Source organism: Apaloderma vittatum, unplaced genomic scaffold (genome assembly GCF_000703405.1).
Source record: "Apaloderma vittatum isolate BGI_N311 unplaced genomic scaffold, ASM70340v1 scaffold38183, whole genome shotgun sequence".
Classification (NCBI taxonomy): domain Eukaryota; kingdom Metazoa; phylum Chordata; class Aves; order Trogoniformes; family Trogonidae; genus Apaloderma; species Apaloderma vittatum.
This window is the reverse complement of record NW_009709355.1, coordinates 6,260-23,315: the sequence shown is the minus strand read 5'-3', so window position 1 is coordinate 23,315 and position 17,056 is coordinate 6,260. Positions and strand designations below refer to the sequence as shown.

Here is a 17,056-nt window from a genome sequence, read left to right as displayed (position 1 = left end):
TTGGTATTAACCCTCACCAGTGTTTATCAGGTGATTTAGGACTTCATATGGGTCGCTTGCTTTAATGCTGTTGTGTCTCTACAGAGTTTGCAAAAGTTAAAGTGAAGTGATTATAGGACTGTTAAGATGGCATAATTTGTATGTGTATCAGTTCATAAATGCAAGTCCTGAAATAGGAAATTATGGTGGCTAAAAGGAGTAGGTATCTGATGGATTTGTAGTAGTTCTGTGTCCAACTGAGAGAGACTTTTTTGGTGACGTAATGATGAAGACAATCTCACAATACAAGGCCAGGTTGAAGATCAGCACATGAAAGGGTATTTTGGCCTCTAGAGTGGACCGATATGAGCTGTTTTATGACTCCATGCATCTTTTGTTTGGTGTGTGCTACCCTTTGTAGTGCAGTCATACAAAATCTGATCCAGAATGGGATCTCATACTTACCATTAACAGTTGCTGACAAAGAAAAATTCGTAGCTACACAGAATTCAAGTGTTTACAGAGATTTTTTAACAGTATTTTGAGATTAAATAAAAATAATTATTCAAGTGTTCGGGAGAGAGACTTTTTTTTTCCCTTCCAGAACAGTGTCTCTATCTCTTTCTCTCCCTATCTCTCCGTTAAATTTCATTATAATTCCCACTCCTGGGCTGTACATACACCTTTGATTGCATTTGTTCGCTTGCTTATGTTGATTTCAGACCTTGTCTAACGGATAGTTGAAAGAAAACTATTCGAAAGAAGAATGTAACTGTGGAAGACAGAAACTAATAATATTCTGGGGTCAAGTAAACATGATGCTCTATGTAGATGAACTTGAGCAGTGTGTGACAGTTTACCAGTCACCAGCTGAGAGCATCAGTTTGCAGCTGTGTGCTCTGAATTTGTCAGTGAGATCTGATTAGGTTGTTTGCTTTTTAGATATCCAAAAGATTTAGAATGTCTTTTAGGAACTTGCCCACAGATTGATGTTTGCCCCCAGGTAACTTGAAAAATTAGTTTTCAAGGAAACAGAAAGAACAGCTGAGTCTTTTGTGTGAGAACTAATGCTAAAATCAGGCTACAATCATACATGTATTTGGTTTTCCTTACAAAAACCATTTTTACATACAGTTGCTGACAGAAAAAAACCTAGTTACTGTAGATCTGCAGATTGCTCTTCTTGAATTGATGCAATCCATATCAAAAGATCAAAGATTTTTAGATGAAAACTTACTCCAACATGTATATTACTGTTCATGAGTTTTCCTTCTGTGATGACTTTGGGTCACTCAGAATGACAATATAAAAACATTTTACTGCAATAAGAATTAGGGACTTGCTACAGGATGGAGAGTTTAATACCGCTAACTTCTATTTATATACTGCCAGAATACTTTATAGAGAAGGTTAAAAATTACTTTTGCTTTTCTCTATACCAGAAAAAACATAGTCTTAAATACTTTCGTAGCTGTTATCTGTTGTCTGCAGTATGCAGTATAGCTTGCATGTTGACAGGTCTATAGATGGCCAGGAAATTTACTGAAAATAGGCAATTATTACAAACATACAGACTGGAAATTGTCTGTGGGCTGTTAATGCCCAATGGCTCTAGATTAAAAGCAATTGTAAAAACAGAGATCGGTATTTCCTGATTCCAGAAGACACTGATACGTCTTGTATTTTTCTTTTGTTCTTTAGTGAGATAGAAGATGAATTCCGCTGAAATCACTGATGATGATGAAGGTAAATTGTTATCATTTGTGTAATATATCATCAGGCAAAAATACCTGTTAAATTAAATCCTTTGTAACCTGATAAAGAATACACTTGGATCAAGACAAATTACATTAATGTTTCTTAAAAAGCTATCTAAAATACACCTTTATCTTTGTTGCTCTTTATATTTTCTGCTCTACATCTGTCCTCCCCCTCCCTCCAAAAAATCTTCCTACTGTAACTTACTTGTTTATACTTGAGACTCTTCTTTGGGGGAGAAACTAATTTGCTGCGAGACTGAATGGTTCCTAGCATAATAACTTTGGGGTGGCCTCAGCATACACTTATCACAGAAGTCATAAAATATATTGATATTCTTCAAAACACATTTTCATATAAAGAATCAAACTACAAAAGATTGCATTAAGGGTGTCACAGTTTTCTGGGTAGAGTGCTTTAGCTTCTAAACCTTCTTTTTTTTCCAGTAAAAATTCCTACCAAAAATGTGAAAGTAGAAACAGAAAATGAAGACGAAGCTCTAGACTGTTCGGTAACATCCAGATCTGCTGACAAACACTCACTGGATGGTGCAGTTACTTGCCTACAGGATTCCAGCAAAAGGAAACAGACCTCACTTGGTTCTGATGGTTTAGGGAACCAGCAAGATGTCTTGCCCAGCGTGAAGAAAAGGCGCTTTACACAAGAGGTGATTTTTCTATAAATGTGACTGTGATTTTTCTGTTTGTATTTCATAGGCTGCATTAATTGCTTCTATTAGCAAAATGTATGTCCTTTAACTAGATTTGCATTAATAACAAGTTTGAGGCAAGTACAGCTTAATCTTAACCAGTTTGCACATATTATTTGTCAGAATATTTGTTTAAATAACATGGGAGTGATCATATCTATGAAATATGGTTGTAAGTTAATTCATTAATGTGAAGGATATTTTTGTTGTTTGTCAGAGAACATAGCAGCAGGTAGTGATTTGGATTAACTGAGCATGACTGATTACAGTCCTTCTCATGTCACACAGTCCTTCAGGTGGATCCTCAGTGGTAGATTCAGGGCTGTAGTTCTTTCTTCATTGGCAAAGATTTCAATAGCAGTGAGGCAAATACAAATTTCTTTATTATTTGCAAGATAAAAATGCAGCAATGCAAAAGACTTTGGAGTATCAGTAGCAGAATTCATTACAACTGCTGGTGCAGCATCCCACTCGAGATGATCCAGGTGCTTGTCCAGCGGGTGAAGAGATGGCCACTCTCTTCTGTTGTCATAGAATCATCATGGTTGGAAAAGACCTTCAACATCATCGAGTCCAACCATTATCTAACTCTAGCAGGTCCACTTCTAAATCATGTCCCTGAGCTTGTCCGTAGATTGGTGTCCTGTTCTAGTGTTTTGCCTCTCTAGCGAGTGGAGATTTTAATTAATCTTTGCTGAAAACTGAGCAAGTTTCTTTTTGTCTTTGCTCTTTTCAGTATGGAGAGCAGTGATCATCTCTTCCTAGAAAAGTCTTCTGCACATCGGAAAATGGGTGTGATGTTGTGCACCCTCAGCCCTTCCTTTCCAAGACTAAAATTCTGTTTTTTCAGCTCTTCTTCAGGAGTCACCTTATAGTTTTGTTGTGCTCTTTGAGATGCCTGAAAGGGTAGCGTCTGGTGTTGGGTAGTCGTTTCTGACACCCTCTCGAGCAGCATAATGACCTCCCGTTTTTCACACTCAGCACTTTATTAAAATAACCTAGATTCAGATTCATCCTCTTTTGAATAACTTCAGGCCCTGGGTTATATTTAGTTTATGACCTACTCTAGAGCACATATCCTTTTCTGCTGTTCTGCTACCTAGCCAGTTATTCCATGGTGTATTTGTCCATTTAATTTCTCCTTTCTAGCCATAGCTCTTCATTTCTTAACTGTCATCTCTCTGACTTCTTGGGGCTGTTTTTTTTCCTGAATGTGGTAGGTAGGTTTTAATCTTATTACATCGTTTCTTTCTTTCTGTTTTTCTTTTTTTTACAATTGTTTAACTTACATTCACATTCTTAAAAGAACTTCATAATGGTCTTCGAACTGTGCTTGCTTTGGATTTTACTGTTTGCTGTTTGTCTTTAATACATTTTAAAATTTAATTTGAAAATAATTATAACTTTGGACTTATAATATCAGAAAGTGACCCAGTAACAATGATGAAAATTCATTCTTGACTGACTCCAGTGAATCAGCATGTTTAGTTAAATCACCAGCCAAAAATAGTCTTCAGTCTTAACAATATTTTTAAGTTAATTACTTTTCTACTACCAAATTCATTAACTATTTGTGTTTAAACGGAGGACATAATGTCAGTTATTTTTGAGGATGTTGTGCTCATAGTATATTTTTTGCTCTACAACACGTAGACATCTATGTCTGCTACAAGCAGAGCTGAACTTCCTATGTTATATAACTGTGCTATTGGGCTGGTGATTATATTAGTAAATGTCTTTCTATCAGAAGACATTTTGCTTTTTTAAAATTCTGATCATCATTTCATAACCAGAAATTAATTTTCCCAAATTTTCTTTAGAAAGTCCCCAAAGTGTAGAAGATTTTAAGTTCAAAAAATTTCTGTACCTTTCCAAGTTCTCATGTGTTTGACTGCATCTTTTTGTATGTTTCTTGCTCACATATTTGTTCTTTACTCATATGCTAGAATATTATGCTCTATATTCTTAGAGATATTTAGACTTTGTTTATTAAACATAGTAAAGATCATCATTTTGCTGGACTTTAGCACTGAACAGAGCAGTAACTAAACAACTTTTAAACTTGGCTTAGGACTCCAAGAGATAATGTGAGAGACTATTTCACAATGACTTACATTAGCCTATGTTTACCAAAACGTTGAATTTTGCAAGAGTTCAGAGAATGTATGTACTACAAAACCTTGCTGGGCAAATGTAGTATAGAAAGCAGCACTATTTTATGTACACTCAGTCTCATAGAACAGTATCTTTGCTTATTTTTTTATGATATATTAAAACTAATCATCTTCAATGGGTGTAGTATCATTCTAAAATACATTGATGTTTAAAGATAAGTGTTGCATAAAAATAATTAAAAAATATTAAATATTACATTGATTGGAAAATTTACAAAAAGCCATGTATTTATGCTGTGGACAGTGTTGTTCCCACATGGAAACTGTATAAAGACAAGATAATTAAAAGCAAAAGGAAAGAAAATGAGAATGCATCTGAAATAGAAAATCTTTTAATACAGACCCAAATGTGTTGTCACCTGTTAGTTGAACACTGACTACATGTTTGTGAAATGCAGCTGGCCAGATCCGTCCCGCAACCAGATCCAAACCCTGTGAGCTCTGCCAGGGAAAGGGCAAAAGCTCTGCTGCCGTCGCAGCAGAGATCTGCTGTGGTTCTCAGCGTGAACAATTCTGCTTCAGAGCACCTGTGTCCAAAACCGAGGATGCAAACTTTCACAATACTCGCTGTAAAAGTGCAGTAAGACGCTTAAGACAATGAATTTGTGCTTTTTAATACGCATTCTAATATTGCTTTGCCTTGACTCTGTGTGAGGTGTGCATTAATAGTTACCCCCACATTGCCAAATTTTAATATATAATCAATTAGTGAAAAGGTAGAGGAGGAGTTCTGATGAGAACTGGCAGGCGACTGGTAGCCTGTGGCAAGATGTTTAGTAAAGAATCAACCAAATGAATCGTACTCTGTACGTGAAGGAACATTTGGAGTATTTTCTGTAAAGAGGAGTGTTAATGGAGGAGCTAGCTTCTTAGGTAGCAGACCTCACTGTATGTGTAAGAAATGCATTCTCCAGCATTGCGATTTTGTTTTGCCTCTTTTGATCTAAAATGGTGAAAGAAATTTTTAATTCAGTCTGGATGCCTGACTGGGGAGCAGAACTATGTTTATTGCCAGTGGAGATTTTCATCACCTGCTTTCAGGTGGTGTTTATTTGGGAGAGCTCTATTACCGTCTGGAAACACCTCTGGTTTCTCCACAGGCAAGTATAGATGGGGTACGATGACTCCAGTCCCTGTGTGGGAGCTTACAATTAGGTGTAAGCAGTGTGAATCTTAGTCTGTTCACAATTCAGTCTCTCACATTCTGGTATTTTACAAGTCACAAAGAGCTGATTTAGGTAGGGTAACTCATACAACTTAATAGCTGGTGGTGTTACAGAACTCCTGTTCCTCGCTGTCCTCATAGCAAATGTGCTTTAATGTGAGTGGGACTGGAGGGACAGTCTTTTAAAAGAGACCTGGAAGTCAGGTGTCCTCGGCACCACCGCAGCTAGGGATTCTGTGCTCTGTGGAATGTATTACCTCTGCGTTACGCTTTCATTTTATGATCTGTCCATCCACTGAGCTTTGGATGTGAAAACACGAGGTTTCAGATGTAGGGTTGTATGATGTGAATGAGAGCAGAACTTGGAAACACAACTTCAGTTTAATTGAGTCTGCTGGTTTCTAAAGTTGGAGCAGAAATCAGCTTGTTCTTTCTGAGCCTCTTTTGAGTATACATTGCATTAGAAATTAAAAAGTAATTAGATTCAATTTGTCAATGCAATAAGCAGATGCCAAGTGTGAGTACACATAGGGACCAGATTAATTTCATGAGTGTTACAATTCTGTTTTTTTTTCAGAAAGGAACCTTAATTCAAGTTCCTCACTGTAGTGGGGTCTTCACTAGAATTTCAAACTGCTTGTGGCTCTCAGCTCAGACCTCAAGTCTGTGTTCCATTTGTTTTAATACTTGAATGCAAATTCTGTGTTTTTTATCTAATTAATGTTCTGTGGAAGAAGCCAAGCAAGATGTTTCAGTACAGTCTTCTCTAAAATCTGTGAGTGTTTTCTCATGTTTGAATTCTGTATGTTGGATTTTGATTCTGTTGTATCTACTTAACTTCCTAAGAATTATTTGCAATATTCATGTGTTTGCAAAAAAAACCAACCGGCTCAGGCCCTGCATATTTGCTGTGAGTTGATGAAAATGTTTGCTTCCAATTTCAAGGAATGAGGAAAATTTAGAAATTATTGAGAATGTTAATTCCTTAAAAGCAAGTTACTGGCTTTTTATGTAAATAATTTAGAAAATTAGAAACCCATGAATCTAAATTTCCTGCCTTTCAGAAATAAAAATATCTTAGAATTCCCTTTTTTAAAAAAGACAACACCAAGGTACTTTTCACTTTATTTTTAAGTTTTTACTGTTTAAATAAATACTTTTTTAAAATTACATTTATTCTTAAAAGTTGTTTAGGAGTTGTACACCATTATAAAGATAAAAATACCCCCACCTATATAAACCTTTCACATCAGAAAGAAGAGAATAAGCATGATTTTGTTGTCTTATAGCCCTTGTGGTATTTTCAAAAGCTAACCGAAAGACAGTGCTGTAACATTAAATGCAGTTGGAGGCATTGGCAAGGTCACAGGACTAGGAGTTAGAAAATCGAGATTCTATTCTTGGCTCTGTTGCTGACTTGTTGCCACCCAAATTCTCTACAGCCCAGGGTCCTCATATGCAAGGTGAAGCATAATGATACTTAATTTGAGCAAGTATTTAGAGCTCAGTGGGTAAAGGACTGTAAAGTACTAAGGATTATTACTGCATAAGTATTCCATGGAGAAAGCTATGAGCCAAAGCAAAAAAAAAAAAAGAAAGGAAACCAAAGCACTAAATAATACTTTATTTTTATTTTTCCTAGTGAAATTATTAATTGGGATATATTTAACGCAACTAAGTCCTCTGGAGAAAATTTGACTTTGCATATTTATGTAACAATGCCTGCTTAAGGGGCACATATTTATAGCTAATATTTTTAAGACAGTCTTACTAATAGAATATTTATTCATTCAAAGGGTTCCCTTTCAAACATGAAGAGCAGAGATACTGGCTCACCCACTCAGGTAAATGCAGAGCAGCCAAATAAGAACAAGAATCCTAACGTAACGTGGCTCTGTGAGGAAGAATCCTTCAGTGACATAACCACTCCATCTTATAAAAAACCTCTCTATGGCATCTCACACAAAATCACAGAGAAGAAGAACCCGCCAGGAGCAGAGCAGTTTGCTTCTTATGAGTTGTTTGAAAAAATCAACCCCAGCAGCCCATCGCATCTTCGGACATTGAACGACCAACGCAAAAGGGACTCGGCTGCAGCCATTGCCATAACAGCGGCCGCCGCAGATTCTGACCCAAATATCTATTCTTTGATACAGAAAATGTTCTATACACTTAACACTCTCAATACCAATATGACTCAGCTTCACAGTAAAGTTGACCTGTTGTCCCTGGAGGTGAGCAGGATAAAAAAGCAAGTCAGTCCAGCGGAGTCCGTTGCAGACTTCAAGCCTCCCCCCGAGTACCAGCTGACTTCTGCGGAGCTCAAACAAATCATGGATCAAAGCACGTCGGGTGGAGACCTCGCTTGCCGGTTGCTTGTGCAGCTCTTCCCAGAGCTCTTCAGCGATGACGAGTTCAGCAGAAGCTGCAGCGCGTGCGGCTTTCTCAACAAAAGGAAACTTGAATCTCTTCATCTGCAGCTCATCCGTAACTATGTGGAAGTTTGTTACCCTTCTGTGAAGAATACAACGGTGTGGCAGGTGGAGTGTTTGCCTCAAGTCAATGATTTTTTCAACAGGTTTTGGGCTCAAAGGGAAATGGAAAACAGTCAGCAGAATGTGCAGTCGTCCAGCTTTTACGAGACTGAGCAGGTCGAATCTTCTCATTTTATGGAGGATAAAGAGCAGGAGGAAGCTTTGTCCTTGGACAGGAGTAATGCCATTGCCTCAGATTACATGCTGGATGCTCAGGATCTCAATGAATTTTTAGACGAAGCTACTTCTGCAGGGGAATTTTCTGTTTTTTTGTTACACAGATTGTTTCCAGAACTCTTTGACCACAGAAAATTAGCTGAAAGGTACAGCTGCTTTGGAGACTCTGGAAAGCAACTGCTGGATCCTCATCGGCTTCAAATAATCCGTAGGTACACTGAAATTTACTTTCCAGATGTGCAAGAAGAAGAAGCCTGGTTGCAGCAATGTGTTCAGCGAATAAATGATGAGCTTGAAAATACATACATGGATGGAAGTGAATGTGATCAGATGAGAGATGACTGTTACGATTCTTCTAGTTTACCGGACGATGTATCAATCATAAAAGTGGAAGACAGTTTTGAATATGAAAAACCTGGCAGACGCTCAAAAAAAATTTGGCTAGTACCCATAGACTTTGACAAACTTGACTTTCCTCCTCCTGATTTTGATGTCCCTGTCCCGGATTACCTGTTGAACAAAGAACAGATTAAAAGCATATATGAAAGCAGTCTTTCCATAGGCAACTTTGCCTCTCGATTGCTTGTCCTCTTATTTCCTGAACTGTTTACTCATGAAAACTTACGGAAGCAATACAACTGTAGTGGATCTTTAGGCAAGAAACAGCTTGACCCCACTAGAATTAAATTAATTCGACATTATGTGCAGATACTGTACCCCAGAGCAAAGAATGACAGAGTGTGGACATTGGAGTTTGTTGGCAAGCTTGATGAGAGGTGTCGACGACGAGACACGGAGCAAAGGCGTTCCTACCAACAGCAACGGAAAATCCACGTGCCGGGGCCTGACAGGAGGGAATTTCTCAGCTACGTAATAAACCCCGAGAGGTTTCGAGAAGAATTTGAAGGGCCACCGCTGCCGCCAGAAAGAAGCAGCAAGGATTTTTGTAAGATACCACTCGATGAACTCGTTGTTCCTAATCCCGACTTCCCTGTGCCTTCACTGTATTTGCTGTCTGATAAGGAGGTGAGAGAGATAGTGCAGCAGAGCCTGTCGGTCGGTAACTTTGCTGCCAGGCTTCTCGTAAGACTCTGTCCCGAACTCTTTACTGCGGAGAATCTCAGACTGCAATACAACCATTCAGGTGCTTGTAACAAAAAACAGCTCGATCCTATCAGACTGAGACTGATCCGTCATTACGTGGAGGCAGTTTACCCTGTGGAGAAAATGGAAGAAGTATGGCATTATGAATGTATACCGAGCATTGATGAAAGATGCCGGCGTCCTAACAGAAAAAAGTGTGATATACTGAAAAAAGCAAAGAAAGCAAAAAAAGTGACAGGCTCTTTAAATTCCTAAGACATTGACCACTAAATTATTGTCAGCATTATGCTGTGGTGTAGACTGAGGGGCCTGTCGGGAGCTGAGGGTGCTCAGCGTCCAGGACGGTCAGGCACGATGTTTGTTGCGTTTTGACGTGTGCGTTGCATCCCTGTGGGCACCGCAGCGGTGGGAAGTGGCTTACTACATTTGTACATGGGTAAAGACCTCAAGTCATTGATGAGAGAGCTAGCAATGACTCGCTAAGAGCGTGATTTTCACTGGTGCAAGTACATGTATCGAAACTGTATTACTCCACCCCCCATTTCTGCTTCTTCCTTTTTTATCACTTTCTCATAGTAAAGAATTTATTTTTTTTAAAATTGTTGTGCTCTTTGGGAGCAGTTTTTCCTTATACCCTTACGAACAATCTTATTAGTTAATTTGGAATTTGAAATTTAAACTTAATTTAAATTTGAAGGTGCCATGTTCATTAGAAATCATTGGAATATTAGACTTTGTTTCTACAGTAATTGCAGCTTCACATTTGTTTGGGTTTTGATGATGCTGAGATACTGAAAATAATACTGTGTCAAAGAATGGGTCAGAATGATGTCATTTGCATTTTTGACTGTTACCCAGGTTTTGTTTCTAAAACCAAGAATTAACTGCTGAAGGATTGAGATGTGAGCGTAGACACAATGTGAATTTATTTTTTTTTTATGTTGACACTGCAAGCTTGATCCTGCCCCTGTGAGTTCCTGTTTCGTTTTGTCCAGTGTACTGCTGGCATGACTGAGGATGGCTCATCTGAGTAAAGCCAGCGGAACAGTCCCAAGCCTATACCCGTGGAATGTCTTGCTATCATCTGTTTGCCACTCTTTGTAAAATAGCAAAGACGACAATGATAAGACCTGGAACAAGAACTTAGAAAAAAAATTAGACGTTACTCTGCATCAAAATCATGATTTGGAAAGTTTCCAGTGTTTGTATCGAATTGCAGATACACAAAGTATATGCAAGGATTGGCTCTGTGATGAAATTCAGTGTTTCAGGGTCCCCACATATGAGCTGTGGTAATGTAATTCATTCTTCGTGTGAATGCAGCAGCATCTGGATATTTCAAGTGTAGGGATGTTGAACTCCCTCGCTTTGCCAAATTGATTTAATGTAATTAGTAGTTATTTGGAGGCATAACTATGTATGTATAACTTAGGTTCATACGGTCAAGTTTGCATCGTTAATATGTTGAAGTGTAACAGAGACCTCCCAGAATGTAATGTGAATTTGCTGTATGATGTGTCACTGGAGAGCGCTGCTTTAAAACTTTTTTTTTCTTTCTTTCTTTTAATACTGATAGAAACGGTGAGAGAGAGTCAAACATGGATTTTTAAGACAGTAAAGACAGTGATCACTTAGTAACCATCACTGGAACACCCTGGAGCAATTGTTGATGTTCTCTATGGTCCTTTTTTGTTGCTTACTTAGACGGGTCATAGTATCAAATTTTAAGCCAGTTCCAGTGTAAGTTTCTATTTTAGCATTTGTAAGAAAGTACAAAATACTTGATATTTTAACTTCGGAATTTTAGAATTTATTGTTCTTAGAGTCATATTGATCCCTTTCTTCTAAAAGCAAAAGAAAACATTTTTTCCTGATGGCAAGAACTAGTAAAAGTATTATGTTAAACTGGGATTAAATCATAATAGATAGTAGCATTTGCTCATTTTCTCCATATGCTAGCAACATTCTGAAAGAATGTATGAAGAAAGTCATGAATGTACTAAATAATACACTGATACTGTTTATATCCATTTAAATGTTTCCTGTTGGTTTAAATAATAGCAGACTGTGCACAAAATGGATATCAGAGCAAATATGGCTATAATAAAATGAAAACATTTTACCAAAGATAAAGAACTGATACCACAATGTCTGCATTTAATCTTTCATTTTAGTGCTTAAGTTTAGCAAATTGAATGTATCAGAAACTAAGACTTTCTCTTGTAATTGTATGCTACCTAGCACCTCTGTGAAATTCTTTATATGCACCTTTACGGGAGATAGAAATGAGAGAAAATACTAACAGCTGCTTAATTTGTTGTTGCAAATGGCTAGCCAGAAGGTAAGAAACTTCATTATATTTTCTTATCTTAATGTCATACGTGTTTCACCAGTTAGTGATGTCAAAGCTCCCAGAAGAATTTGGTATATTAAACTTTTCCACAATTGACAGATGTTACTAGCTAGCATGCAAATTTGAGACATACTGGCTTTTACTGTAGATGCTGACGTTAAGTCAAAAAATCAGTCCATATTATCTACTAAGTAATGAAAAAACTATTTTCACCTTTTGAAATTACATTTTTAAAAGTGGGTATAGAAATATTTTCATTGTTTTTTTTCTCTTAACTTCTGTCTAATTGCTGTGTACATTCCTTTTATCTCACCCTTCACAAACCTTTCATGATTTGTTTGATTGTATGGTTTATAACTGATATCAAGAAAATACAGACATACAAATAGTGACATAGTTCACTAATGAAAACTCTTGCAGTGCATTTGAAGTACAGCCACTTCATCCAGTTGATCAGTCTTGTAAATAAATTAAAGGTATATTATTTTCATACAAGAGGAATGTTGTCTGCTGATTGCTTGAGTACAAACAGAAATTTTTTTTCCTATAAAGTCTGTTACTAGGATCGAAGATAACCATAGCTAGTTGGGCAATACATAAATGAAAACACCCTGGTTTGCTGCAGCCATTTTTAAAGATTTTTCCATCTTTCAGACTTGTTTTGTTTAAAAGAATCAACTTGTCATTTTGAAAGTGAGGCTGTGATAGGAAGATTGCTAGGTATGGAAGTATGTGGAACATATATAGCCATGCACGCACTGGCTTCCCATGGATGAACACTACTTTCCACCTACCAGGTCAGTAAACCCTGTTAAGGTGAATACCAAGTGTCTCTACCTACTTCTTCTAGTTTAACTGTATCAGCTTTGGGTAAGCATTGGATAGCCCACTTCTCAACAGCTTTCTGCAAGAAACAGCACAATTTATCCTAACTCTGTATTTTTGTGTCTTACGCATTTTTCACAAATTAAAAGCTAACTTAGAAGCACTATATAAGATGTCAAATGGCACATCAAAAGGGAGATCAAGCTTGCATCAGTTTATTTCCCATTAACTGTATTCAGCTGACAGAATCAATGACAAGTTTGCAAATGAGAAAAATCATTACTTGAAGTCAGCCACTTTGTTATGCTGATGCATTACAGCCACCAAAGTGTTTCATGTTCTAGGAAATGTCTGTGACTGTTTTTTTCTTATCTTCAAAATGCATATAATTTATTTCTAGGTACATTTATTTAAATCTGTCATTTGTCTCTTCAGTTATTGTTTGATATTTATATTAGTAAGAAAGAGTACTGTGTGCTCGATGCTCTACAGAAGCACAGTAGGTCTAATTTCCTGCTGGAAGGGACTAGCACAAATTCCACAACCCAAAGAAGCACAGAACATAATATACAGGGTTTATTAATAATTTATTCATATTTTCTTTGGCTGATTAAAGGGATGTGAAACAGCTGGAAAATTCCATGTCTTAAGTTACCTGTACTTAGGATGGGGCATAAATTGACAAATGTTCTTACCTGCCATGCACATTTTCATTAATTACGCTTTAAATCCATGGGAGAAGAACTATGGCAAGTTTAAGCCTGTGATTTTTCTGAGTAAGTGAAACAAACTCCATCACTGTCATTGCCAAAATTTCATTACTTCCTTGGTTTGACTTTCTGATTCTTTTCCATTATTACTGCAACTCAGCACCAACAGAGTTATGGGGTTTTCCTCAGGAACATTTTGAAAACATCTTTTTAAATGTGCTTGAAGTTGTTTAAAGTGAATAGATCAAATGATGGTTTAGTTTCCTCTCTTAATTCTCTTTAGCAATTGTCTTTGCTGAGAAAGACAGAAAAAGAAAGAAATCCGCATTTGTTTGTCTTCATTCTTTCCAACCTACTTTTTTGTCCCAGTAAATGCTAGGATAGATAAATTTCTTGTAGTAATAGTGCTTTCAAAATCCTCATTTTCCCCCCTCCATTATAAAAGTCATTCATCTGAACTACTTACTGCTAGTGATAGCCTGAATTTCTTACATAACACATAATACTCATCATGATCTTTGTCACAGCTCATATAAATCCTGTTCTGAGAAGTCGTCTCTCCTGCAGCAGCACTGCCCTGGGCTGGCCAGTCCCAGTTCTGGAAGCAGGTGACTCGTAACAAAATAAAAATCCACCATATTCACATTTTCCTTAAACCTCATCTGACTGGCAAAGGATTAGCCGTTACACTATTAGCTTTTTTTATCCAACATTCTCCATTTTTTTCATTTCCTAGATGGTTTCTTTTCTACTTAGTGGCCGTAAAAGCCTGTGACATGGGTGGTCACCTGTTTACTCCATTTCCTGATCTGTTCTGTGGTGGGGCTGTGGTCCTCACTGAGCATTTTTCTCTCAATAACAATTTGTAAGAACAACTTTGACTCTCACAGGAAGGGAAGAGCTGTAATAGAAGGGAAATAAAGCTGTTCTGGAGAATACCACATGCTCCTTTCCCACTTCTCCCTTTCTCCCCTCTTCCCTCCACCAAAGACAAGCATGAATAAAGCAAACCTGGTTTGGTTTTTGTTTTACTAGGTTTTACTAGATTTTCCTTATTTTCTTTTAAAAAATTTTGTATGACTTCCTACTCAAAAAATGGGCAAAATCACTATGTGTGCAATCACACTAATATTTATTGTTAATAGATGGAAACAAATTGTGATTACTGAAGACTGGAGGAAGATCAGCTGATTAATATCTCCACTCACGCACACAAATATGAAGTGATCATTCCCAATTTCCTTCATAAATTTCATTATGTCAAAACAACTGTTTTGTCATTGTTTCCAGAGGCATTTAATAGTCTTACATGTTAGTCTTCACTTCTCTGGGAGGCAAAATACCCCTTTAATCAGTACACTTGGTTAGCTCCTAAGGTGTTAGCAAGGTCTACAAGTGTTTTCCTCTGAAAACAATCCCGAGGTACTTGTCAACAGTAGGAACTAGACATTCAGTAGGATCACATCCTATATTTGAGATTTGATCCCTTGTATAAAACCTAGGAGTTTGGGTTTGTGTCATGTAATGTTGACCCTTGTCTCTCTGGCTCCCTATCTCTCCTTGTTCCAAAAATTAAAAAAAGCCCAGGGTCTCCTTGAAGTGCTTGTCTGTGTGCACTGAATGCTGAAGCACTGGAAACTGAAGAATTTTAGCTTCAGAAGTACTCGGCTACGCATGGCTCCCACGCACAGCCCTTTTGCGTTCCTTTCCCGTGCATGCCAACTGCTGCAACTGGGCTGCACAGGCTGTTGAGCACTGTAATTTCATAGGTGCTGAAGGTAGACTGTCCTGTTCTGACATGCCATTACAGGAGAAAAAAACACCCCAAAAAACAAGCAAACAAAAAAACCCAACAAAAATAAAACCCAGAAACACTAGTGCTTTTCTGTTTTATGGAAAAAAAGAATTGTCTATTATTTGGGAGGGGGTCAGAGTATAAAACAGCAACAGAACTCAGAACCTGTGGAGTGTCGGTACGCACCTGCTTTCATTGACTGGGCTGACCCTTCCGCGAGACCCAAGTCCAACTCCTGCATGAGCAATTCCCACTGTTCCTCCACAGGATCCTCCTGTGCCCTGCTCCCCAGCACGCCCAGGCCCAGGTGCAGCACACGCTGCAGTGTGAAACGTTGCTCCTGCACCAGGTGAAACACAAAAAACCCAGGTAATGCTGCGTGCTGTGCCGGTGACAACTGGGTCCTGCACCCACAACGAGATGGCACCTGCCTCCTACAGGACTAGGCAGAGTCTGCCCTCTGTGCCAGGGCAGGTGTGCTGGCCATTGTGGGCTTCATGCCTGACAACCAGCATTTAGGTTGGATTCATCTGTGGCTAATGCAGAGGTGGCTTGTGCAGCATAGTCATCTAGGCAGCCTCTAGGTAACTTATCAGTCCCTTTATGACCTTTCAGCAGTATCTCTGTGAGGAAGCCCTTTCAGATAGTTCTGCCGCTGTGCGCACTAAGAATGGCAGCTGCCCATGTCATTACAGCAGTGACTGAAGGGCAGAAGCAGCGATCACTTACTTACCCAAGTCACTGTCTCATACCCTGAACTCCGAGCAGGAGGAAAGCATTTGTGTGTCTCCCACCACTCAGTACGCAGTGGCACTAGTGATTTGGTAACTGACTAGTGGTAGATTCTCTGTTTTGGGAAGATCATTAAAAGATTTATTCGACCACTTCTGACTATTTTACTGTGCCATCTGACCAGACACTTGACCATATTATCAGATATACTCCATCACCTTAAAATTCATGGCTGATGAAGCAAAGACGTACAGCTGGTGCCCAGATAAGTTCATGTATACTTTACATAGACACAGTCTGTGTGAGCCTACCTTGTCTAAAAGCTCCCTGAAGGTCTTGGAAAAGCTGTGGCTGTGATGTGCCTGTTCCTCCACCTCGCAGAACACATGCTGGCTCTGCTCACTCAGTGCACGCGTCAGCCATTAACCAAGTCTTGCCTTTCTTTAGCTCACAGCCCAAACACTTAAAGGCTGCAGAAGTGAGCGCAGTGTGCCCACCAACGTCTGGCCCCAGTGAAAAGTTCTCATCAATAGAGAAGCTTATCCAGGACAGATCAATGTAGCCAAGTGGAACAGCAACTCACGTTCCTGCTGTCACAGTTTTCCTCTGAGATCACTGTGACTGAAGCTTTCTTTTCTGAAGCTAAGGGGTATAGTTCTCTCTCCAGCCATTTCAACCCTGAATCCACAGAGGGTGTTCTCACCCATCATAAGACTCCTTACAAAGTCTGCCTTTCTTTTCCTTTGCCGATACCACTGGTGGATCAATGCTTAAAACCTACAGAAGCCTATTTTTACTTTCATCTCAGTGAAGACGTGGTTTAGTGGCAGCCATAGAATAACACAGTGGTTTGGGTTGGAAGAGATCTTAAATATCATCCACTTCCAAGTCTCCTGCCATGGGCAGCAACACCTCACACTAGACCAGGTTGCTCAAAGCCCCATCCAGCCTGGCCTTGAACACTTCCTAGGAGGAGGCTTCCACAAATTCTCTGGACAACCTGTTCCAGTGCCTTGCCACTTTCATCACAGAAAATTTCTT

The 17,056-nt window shown here is 38.6% G+C and overlaps 1 protein-coding gene across 1 annotated transcript; it reads left to right on the top strand.

The window, feature by feature from the left end:
• Positions 1-1,691: 1,691 nt before the first annotated feature.
• On the top strand, positions 1,692-9,855 carry BEND3 (BEN domain containing 3). The gene is made up of 3 exons (XM_009866895.1): positions 1,692-1,725; positions 2,184-2,404; positions 7,582-9,855. Exons 1-3 carry the CDS (start codon positions 1,692-1,694, stop codon positions 9,853-9,855), a joined length of 2,529 nt encoding a protein of 842 aa, XP_009865197.1.
• Positions 9,856-17,056: the final 7,201 nt, after the last annotated feature.